The 10,174-nt window shown below is 45.4% G+C and overlaps 1 protein-coding gene across 1 annotated transcript; it reads right to left on the reverse strand.

The window, feature by feature from the left end:
- Nucleotides 1–292: 292 nt before the first annotated feature.
- Nucleotides 293–9,828, reverse strand: ADRB1 (adrenoceptor beta 1). Its single transcript, XM_058298354.1, has one exon. The coding sequence runs from the start codon at nt 9,551–9,553 to the stop codon at nt 8,168–8,170; it is 1,386 nt and encodes a 461-aa protein (XP_058154337.1). The 5' UTR covers nt 9,554–9,828; the 3' UTR covers nt 293–8,167.
- Between the last annotated feature and the right edge of the window lie 346 nt (nt 9,829–10,174).

Below are 10,174 nucleotides of genomic sequence, written 5' to 3' on the forward strand. Positions count from 1 at the left end.
TAAGAAAGATGACTCTAGATCTCCCAGTTAGAAAGGGAAGAAGTATTATAAGAATTAGGATGTAATGTAAGTGACAAATAAATCAAGTATTTTACACATTGACAACGACAAACATAGAGCCTGTAGTTGCAATTTAACAATTTAGTGAAATGTCTATTTTTAAAGAACGATGTACATTTCCATACAGTATGTACCACCTTCATACTGAATTTACATAGCTAAAGTACAAAATTCCTGCAGTGTATGTGCCCTTTCTAGAATTAAACAAATTTCTTAGAAATATTTGGAAAGCGCCACTGTTTTCTGTGACCCTCACAGAGGCTGCCCTACATTAGTTGCCGTTTGAGGATTAACATCTTTCTTTGAGATACTGTTTTTTATGTCTACTAGTTAAAATCTGGATTTACAAAGGAAGTGGAGGGTTACATCACATCTACTTGCAGCAGGCAGTGCTGGTTAAACCCGTTAATTACTGTGTGCCTGGATTTTGCAGAAGCCCTGGAGAACTTGTGTCTCTGACTCTGGGCTCATTTGAGGCAATAAATATTCAGAGTACCTATCATGGGGCTTGCAAGGTGGGAAGACAGCACTTAATCCCAAAGGAGGAAAATGTATGTTGCCTGCTTTGTACTGTGCTTGTAGGATACTTTTTTCACTCCTCAGTACTGTGAGGACTTGCTAATATTCATGTTAGACTTTACCGCTTTTTTGCAGTACTTTTTCTCATTTTGAGTTCTATGGCTTGATGACTTTTATACAGGGAATAATGACTCAGTCATCAGTTTTCAGAGTCCACCGAGGTCAATCATGAATCAAAACAACATGAGGGACTGGGTTAGCTCTACAAGAAGCATTTGCTAATGGGAAGGGCTATTAAACGGTAGCCCAGGTCTTTAACTCTCAGACTGAATCCTTAGGGCCTGCATTGATGTGGGCAGGTATAGGCAAGAGGATGGGGTAGACAGGTCAAAGTTCTTCCCAAGCTGAAGATTCTGGATTTTTTCCCCAGCAACTCAGTTTTGCTGACATGTGTCTACATTAAGGGAAAAAAAGCATTTTCTCAGTACTGATCACAAAATCACTCAAACATAATGATTTCTTTAAAAAGAGCATCTTTGTGAAATGTTGCCTATAATTGACTTTAAAACAAAATCCCTGGAGTACAGAAAATGTCACTGGAACATCTACTAAAAACATATTTAACAAGGACCTCAAAATTGCAGGTGAGTTTCTTGAGTTAACCTAACAGCAAAGTTCCCATAGATTTGTCACTGTTATTACGTTGGGAACAAAGAAACCCGATACCGTGCAAGCCACAAAACAGAGGTAAACAGAAATACAAACTCCCATTGCTCTCAATACTTTTCATCTCTGAACTGCTATTCCCATAAAAAGAGAACAATCTAGATCGTTGCTCTTAGTGTTTACAACTCAGGGCAAAATCATAGAGTTGACTTACTTTTCTCAAAGTGGCTGTGGGTTAAGAATCATGAAGCAACCGCTTTTGCCCAGCACTTAAGCAAACAGGTTTTTTTAATCCGATGTTTGGGAAGATTATTTCATTCAGTTGTGGTTTTTGCGGAATTTTAAGTGCAATAAGAAATGAAGGACCGTTTGTTTGGATGCAGGGGGTATTATGTGTAGTTTAGCTTTTCTTAGTTGTTCTTTTCACTTAAAAAAAACTGAGGGATTTTTGTGGGTGGAGTTGCAAGGGAAGGGAAAAAGAAGGTAAGAAGGAAGTAGTCGAAATGATAGACTTTGCAAAGCAAAGAACTCCATCCACCAGAATATCTTAAAGGGATTTATAAACAAAGACTACTGAAGAAAGCTTTCTGGGAGGGGAACCTGAGCTGCGGGGAAACTGACTGACTTCCCCAAGGTCATCTGAGCAGTGGGAACCACAACTGGGAATGAGCCAACACTGAAAAGTGGGCCATCTGCTTGAGCAAGTTTTCTGCTCTCCTAGTTTTACCCACTATTCCCCCAAATCAGCTACCCTTTGGAACCAGGATACCGAAAGACTGTGGTCTTACAAGTTAAGAACTCACATTGCCAGAAAGAGAAAGCCCATACCCCAAACATTAAACACCACATTAGGACTTTCTATAGGAAAAGTACGACAACAACAGCAACAACAATTATTATTATTATTTTGCTTTGAGTTGCTACATAATCAGCAGCAATTCTGAATTCTCAGGAAGAAATCCAATCTTATGATATTTAAAATGCATCTTAGGTAAGCTTCCTGTCATAAATAGGAAGAAAACTGTGTGATCTTACTAACACTAATTAACTGATACGAGCAAGGAAATGTGAAGGGGAAAAAAGAATTGTCAACACTGAGAAAGGTTAAAAATCAGAGCTGTTGGAAACTATTCATGGGAAGTTAGTGTTGCTCTGAAGAGAACGAATCTAGAACTAGATGTTCTAGATGTTTCCAGTTTGTTCAAGAATAACTGAAGAAGTGCTGAAAAGAAGGACTAGCAAAGGTGGTGTTTCTAAGACAAGAACTGGCTTCAGGACAGAATGTAGAGACAGGTTCAAGATGGTTTTAGTCCAATGTCCAAGTGAAGCCAACAACTTAGTGGGTGTAGGCAGGTACTTGCTAGCTTTCTTGCACGCTGCTAACATAACTGCAAAGCCCATGCTCTAATGCTGCTGCTGTTTTCTCCAGTCTGTCATGACAAGAATTGGATTTGAAACCTATTAACTGTTTCACCAAGTGACCAAACCTGACTGATTTAGAAACTATCACCCTCCTCCCATAAAAGGGTGAAAAAGATGAGGTAAATGCATCCATACATCATCTATTTATAATATTAAGCCTCTTTGATCACACTGTAAGGGCTACTTACTAGAAACTTTAAAAGTAAGAGCAGGGTAAAAATGGGAATTTCAGAAGGGGCATACTCCCCAGAAGTGTATGCTCCAGATTTCAGCAGTTTGCTTAAAAATCACTGCAATGTAATATACTTCAATATGGTACACACTGAATAAAAAAGGATGAGATTCAGGAGCAGTATTCTAGATGGAAATTTAAATCATGTGGAGGATGTGTGTGAAGAGGAAGAAAGAGAAATTAATTTAATCCCATTTGCTGATGTGACTTAGCACAACTATTTTTAGGTATAATCCAAACAGTGCATATCTTCTCCATTTTGATTAGTAGAAAATTGGCAGCGTGTCAAAAGAATTAAGTATTTCTCAGCACATTATGCCAGAAATGTACAAATAAAGCGACATTGTCTGTGCCAGTGTGGTTAATTGGAATTATTGCTAAAGTTTAAATTTTTTCCTTCAGAAGAACTAATGGGTCCAGCTTTGTTAAAAACAAAACAAAAAACAGCAAAAACCCTTCGCGACTGGCAGCAAAACTTAATGAATTATTTTCCTTTAGACTCTCGCTTAGAAGTTCTTGTTAAAAATTTAAAATGTTAATATATCACTGTGATACTCTGGGTACAGAATTTCTGCCTGGCAATTTTACATATTGTCAGAGGAAGTCAGCACATTCAACAAAATGTGAAATTAAAATAAACTAGGAAAATGTGCCTTAACAAGGAAAGGGTTCACAATAGCCACTTAGAAGTTATTAATAATTCCAGTTCCTAAGAAAGAGGGGACCAAAAAATAAACTCTATTTGTAAAGTTTTATGTAGGTAAGTTCACCCAGGGACAAAGTTATATCTAAGCTGATTATATATTTCTACTCTGGAGGGAGAATTTATATATCTTAGAAAATCTTGATGGTTACACATTAGAGACCTTTACAGAGAACTGTACTCATTAGAGAGCCTAAACATAATTTCCAAGGGGGCAGATCAATGGCTCTTGATCACAATGAACTTCACAGTTCTGATTTTCAGGCTTATGACTTTGTACTTTTGTTACTCGCAGACACATAAGGATAAGGCTGACTTCCTGCATATTCGCGGCCCTCTCCCTGTCACTGGGTTCTGCAGTACAGTCCCTTGCCAGTTTAAATAGGGTTGACAGTTTCCTTCTCTCACTGCCGTCACTACTGGGATTTGAAGTCTGGTTTCCCACATTTCTACTATAAAGCAATGTCCATCTTCTTCAAAAACACCAAACAAGTAGTTTTCATGGGTATTCAGAATCATTGGCACAATCTATTTCTGAATCCTCGTAATCAATTGGAGAGCTCAGAGGAATACAGGGCAATCTTTTTCTATTTCCTACAGATACATATAGCCTGGTCCCAAGATTACGGTGGTTTCCTCACAAAATATCCATTAAAGAATCTAAACCTTGGAGACAATGGAAAAGTTTAGGTAATGGACGGTGGTGATGGTAGCACAACATGAGTGTAATTAACAGTGTTGAATTATGTATTTGAATGAGGTTAAAAAGGGACATTTTAGGTTGTATATAAGCTACTAGAGTAAACATTCTTGAAAAAATCATAAAAATGCACAACACAAACAGTGAATCCTAAGTTAAACCATGAACTATGGTTAATAGTACAATTATAAAAATGTGCTTTCATCAATGGTAACATATACTGCACTAATGGAAGGTGTTAATAAGAGGGTAGAATATAGGAACCCTGTATTTTATGCATGATTTTTCTGTAAACCCACAACTTCTCTAATTAAAAAAAAAAAATCCATACTAAATCATCCAACCCTCTAGCTGCCAAACTCCTCAGCTGACCAGATTGGTGAGAAAAAATAAATGTGGTTTAAGCCATTGTGTTTTGCGATAGTCATTATGCAGCATTATTGTGGCAATAGCTAACCAATATAGACATCTGATTTCTTGGTCTGCTGTCAAGTAAGCTGGAGAATGCAAGGTCCTAGACCAGGGCCACTCTGATATAGAGGGGAGAGAGTTTTTGGAAGAGTGTAGCAGGTGCCCTTGGAGTTTGAGATCTTCTGAAAACATGAAGGGGGGTGCCTGCCTCTCTCCTGGAGACTCTTAAAGGCAGGAAACTTGCTGGAGTATCTAATGGAAGCAAGCAGGGGCCACGGAGTTGTATGGTTGGGTCAGAGGTTACATACTGGATTGAGACTATCCTAAATGCTGAAAGAGACCAGGAAGCTAAGGATTTACCAATATGATATGAAAAGGTGGTTTTAGACAGAGCTCAGCTGAAGGCAGTGCCTGGAAAACAATGAAACTATATCTTTTGTGCGCCCATTCCAACAGTTCACTAAACCTGCTCCACTTAAGATTTCTCTCTGCTTAACAAAACTTGGTGTCACCTTCAAATTTGAGATTTCATAGATTTCATTGTATATCCTTTCATCTGGACCATCAATAAAATTGTGTGGGAAGGAATTTAAACTTACCTATAGGTAGTTATTATTATACATATTTGTTCTTAAAATTTAGAAAACTTTCAAGACATTTAAGACCTGAGGTTAGATGGGCCTATACGTATGTTTTATACTTGGAAGTTTTCATTTTCTTTAAATGAGAAGACTTACCTAGACAAAATAAGTAAATAATCAGGAAACCATTAAAGTACATCATTAATCTGGTACCTTGGTGTTCTTCAGATCAAACTCTGAATGCCTGTTAATTTTCTAGTGTAACTTAAAATAAAGATGGGATAAAGTCTCTAATAAAATGCATCTAACCCACGCATGGCAGGGAAGGGGAGGATAGAAATGGCCTGTATTTATAAAGTTCCCAAGGAAAGCATATTGAGAGTCCATCTTGAAATTGATTATGCATTCTCCAAAATACATTTCTCGAAGTATTTGTATTTATCAGTATTTTCAACCAAGCCTTGCCATCTTGATCTTTGTTTTCCTTTTTTTTTTTGCTAGAGAAAGGGGTTAAATTTCCTTAGCAGCGTTTGTTGAAACTGCTACTGTTCAAGCCCTCCTGCTAGTCTCTAAAGTATCTACATCATTAACCTTTCTCTGACGACTGAGTCCCTCTAGTCTTTAGAATATCCCACTGCAAAAAAAACGTAATCAGTCCTGACTTTCCCCAGTGGAGAATAGTCTGTGCAGTGTTAAAGCACGGCACGAGCCAAAACTTTATGCCCTTCGCTTTGGTCTCTTTACTGAAGCCTGTTTACAAATACAAAGAAAAATATTAACGAAACTTACTTTGAAGACTGTAGAATTAATCCCAGGCTGGAATTTCACTGTACTTTCAAAGGAACTAATTTTATGAAAGATGTCCAGTCAGTTGGATGTTGTAATTTTGTTACGAAGTTAAATGAATTTCACATTTGCCTTTACCAGGGATCTGCCCAGAATTTCTGCTGACATCTATTTAATGACTCGAGAGAAAAAGTATTTACTTCAGAAGCCATTTTATAAATTTTGCTAAATCATGAAAGCATTTTTCATTCTAAACAGCCATTGGAGAAGTATGCATACACGGGTCATCTGTAAGCTGTGGTGTTCTACTGGAAAACGACACATTAAAAACAGCCATGGAAGCCACTTGTCACATTCTAAATAGGCAAGTGATTATTCAATGAATTAGTCTTCTTCCCTGCATTTCTATGCAAAGCTGCAGCTGAGTAACCTGGCCCTAGCAGTTTATTTTGAAGATACACAATGCCCAAATGTTACTTAAGTCAAGTGCAGCAGATGGGATCTTGAAAGCGCCTATAAGTAGTCTAGAATACTTTGAATCCGGCTGTGAAAAATTAGGGCGAGTGTGCAGCTCTAAGTAGGCGCAACCTTTTTTGGTCTAGAGGCATTTTGCTATGTTATTGAGTCATGAAAAGCTATTAAAAGAGCTATATTGGAAATCCAGTCTGTATTTTAAGCAAAACAAACTGTCTTTTCCACTCTCACTGACCCCTTACAGAAACATGGTACATAATCTTGATTGTGCTTCATTGGTATTTATTGCACACGGACCAATTCCTCACACAGTAGTTAGTTGCACCAGAGTATAAATACTTGGTAAAACACACAAGAGGAAATAGAATTTACACACAAGTGCTAAATTTTACCAGCATGTTCATGTGGGTACTTGAACATAAAAAAATAATAAAAAAAGTCCTTAACGTAATCATATTTATAATATGGATACAGTTACAGTACCATGATAAAAGAGTATAAAAAGATATTTTCCCAATAAATCATTAACTCAATAATATAATAGACAATAGAAGTAGCGTTTTAATTTTATTTTAGTTTTTAAGATCCACTCCCACCCCTTTAAAAATATTTTCTGTGCAAGTAACATCTTCGTGGACTTCATAATTTCTAACACTGTGCAAAAATGGCATTTTGAATCACTCCTTGCTTTGTTTTTACCCAAATGTGCAGTAATCTGTTTTCATACCAAAACTGTTTCCTTTTTTTTTTTTTTCCTTTTTCTGTCCTGTCTTCAATTGACAGAGTCACATGTTACAGACGCTCAGTGCCTGGTCCTTCCAACTAATATTGATATATAAATATGCTGTTTAATATAAACAAGTCTTTCTATCTTGCTGTGCAATATGCACAGTGTGAGGTAGAAATCCCTGAGCCTGACCACCGGGGAACACCGGGACACCAAGTTTGCCCTACAAAAAAAAAAAAGCAAGGTGAGGCTTGTTCCAAGAACAGCTTATTCTTGAAGCATGAATTTTGAATCTATCTTTTCTCTTTGCTTTAGAACAGGAAATAAACTTACTTGAGAGTTAGAATGAAAATTCTCTAGAAAGCAAACAGGAACGTGTCCTGACAAATTGTCTCACACCCCCGCCCCCCACCCCGCCCCCCATGCCCCGGTAGAGTGTGCTCTTGTTCCTGGGAATGGATGGAAGCTAACTAATAGACTTCCCTTCCAGTCCCTAAAGCCTCTGCTCTCTCCTACCCAGCCAGTTTCCACGCCGGTCTTCGCAGAAAGTATGGGCGATCCCTGGGGCAGGGAGGAGAATCGAAAGACGCAACACAGGCACATGCGAAAGAAGGCCCAACCACAAAGAGAAAAAAATCCAAGAAAACCTGCAAGCCACTTTCCCACCCCTCCCCAACTTTCCTTTCTGGGCAACGGTCCGCGGCTTTGCTGTTTGTCTTGGATGACTCAGATGAGGTTTGTGGGCTTTGAGTTCACCTGCCTTCGGTCTTGAGTAAACACGGAGCTCCTCCACTTTTCCCTGGGAAGCCATTCGCGGCCGCCGGCTCTCTCCTCCTCCCGGGGCGCAGGCCCCGCGTGCGGGCTCTAGGGAGGCCGGGCGCCGGCCCTACACCTTGGATTCCGAGGCCGTGCCCGAGCGGCTCGGCTCGTCCAGGCTCGAGTCGCTGTCCGCCGCCGCCCCGCCGTTGCAGCCGGCCCAGGGCTCCAGCAGGCGCGCGGGCGGCTCGGCCCCGACGTCGTCGTCGTCGGAGGCGGCCCCGGGCGACGGCGGCGGCCCGGCCACCGCCAGGCAGCCGGAGGCGCGCGGCCCGTCGCGGGCGGCCGCGTGGCGCCTCCGGGCGGCGCGGCGCGCGCTGCAGAGCAGGCGCTGGAAGGCCTTGCGGAAGTCGGGGCTGCGGCAGTAGATGATGGGGTTGAAGGCCGAGTTGGCGTAGCCCAGCCAGTTGAAGAAGACGAAGAGGCGGTCGGGCACCAGGTCGCGGTGGAAGGCCTTCACCACGTTGGCCAGGAAGAAGGGCAGCCAGCAGAGCGTGAACACGCCCATGATGATGCCCAGCGTCTTGAGCGCCTTCTGCTCGCGCAGGGCCACGAGGCGCGAGGGCCGCCGCCTGCTGGGGCGCCCGTTGGGCAGCTGCGCGGCGGCGCGCGCGGACCCCGGCGAGCGCGCGGGCGAGGCCGGCGGCGCGGGGCCCCCGAGGAAGCGGCGCTCGCAGCTGTCGATCTTCTTCACCTGCTTCTGGGCCTCGCGGAACACCCGCAGGTACACGAAGGCCATGATGCAGAGGGGCACGTAGAAGGAGACGACGGACGAGGCGATCGCGTAGGCCCGGTTGGTGACGAAGTCGCAGCACTTGGGGTCGTCGTAGCAGCGACGCGCCTCGTCGCCCTCAGCCCGCCACCAGTGCATGAGGATGGGCAAGAAGGACACCAGGGCTGAGATGGCCCACACGGTGCACACGAGGGCCCGCGCCCGCGCGCGGGTCAGCAGGCTCTGGTAGCGGAAGGGCGACGTGATGGCGAGGTAGCGGTCCAGGGCGATGACACACAGGGTCTCGATGCTGGCCGTCACACACAGCACGTCCACCGAGGTCCAGAGCTCGCAGAAGAAGGACCCGTATGCCCAGCGGCCCCACACCACGATGGTGGCCCCGAACGGCACCACCAGCAGCCCCATAACCAGGTCGGCGCTGGCCAGGGACATGATGAAGAGGTTGGTGAGCGTCTGCAGCCGCGGCGTCTTGACGATGGCCACGATCACCAGCACGTTGCCCGCCACGATGAGCAGCACGATGAGCGCCATCAGCAGGCCCATGCCGGCCGTCCACTGCTGTGACAGCAGCGCGGGGCCTTCGCTCGCCGTGGGAAGCAGGGAGGCGGGCGGCGACGCGGGCACCAGCAGTCGAGCCGCCGTGGCCGTGCCGTCGGGGAGCGGCGCGGCCGACGACAGGTTGCCGGGCTGGGAGGCGCCCAGGGCGAGCGCCCCCGCGCCCATGCCGAGGTGCGGAGGCCGGGGGCGGGGTGGGTGGCGGGGCTGGGCCGTGGTCGGGGAATACCCCAGAAGCCCAGGCGGCCGGGCGCGCGGAGGGAGGTCGCGGCCAGGTCAGCGCAGCCGCGGCGCAGGGCCCGAGGCATCGGCGCCGGGCGCCTTCCCTGCCGGAGCCGAGCGCTGTCGCCGCCGCCGCCGCCGCCGCCGCTGCTGCTGGAGCCGCTGCCGCTGCTGGAACGACCGCCGGGACCTCAGCATGTTTCTGAGCGCGTCGGCCCGCTGCTCCGGCACCCAGCACCCACCCCACCCCGCTCCCACCCCTCCAAGCCACCCCCGGGGCCTCGCGTCAGGCTCCCGCAGCCAATCGTGGCAAAGGCACGCCCCTATCTGGTCCTCCTGGGTCCCCCGCACCTCCCTCCCACCGGCAATTAAGCCGCTCAGGGGAGTAGGGAACCGAGTGCGGTGCGGGCGCCGGGCAGGGGTCCGCGGCTTCCTGCGCGCTCCCCATCCCGCGCCCTCGGGTAGCAGCGCCCAATTTCCCCTGCGCGCGCCTAGTTCCGGCGTCTCCTGCTCCTTCCCGAATCTCCGCCTCCTCCTGCGGCTCCCACTCCCTCCAGTACTCGGCTC

The sequence above is a fragment of the Dasypus novemcinctus genome, chromosome 6 (assembly GCF_030445035.2).
Source record: "Dasypus novemcinctus isolate mDasNov1 chromosome 6, mDasNov1.1.hap2, whole genome shotgun sequence".
Lineage (NCBI taxonomy): Eukaryota > Metazoa > Chordata > Mammalia > Cingulata > Dasypodidae > Dasypus > Dasypus novemcinctus.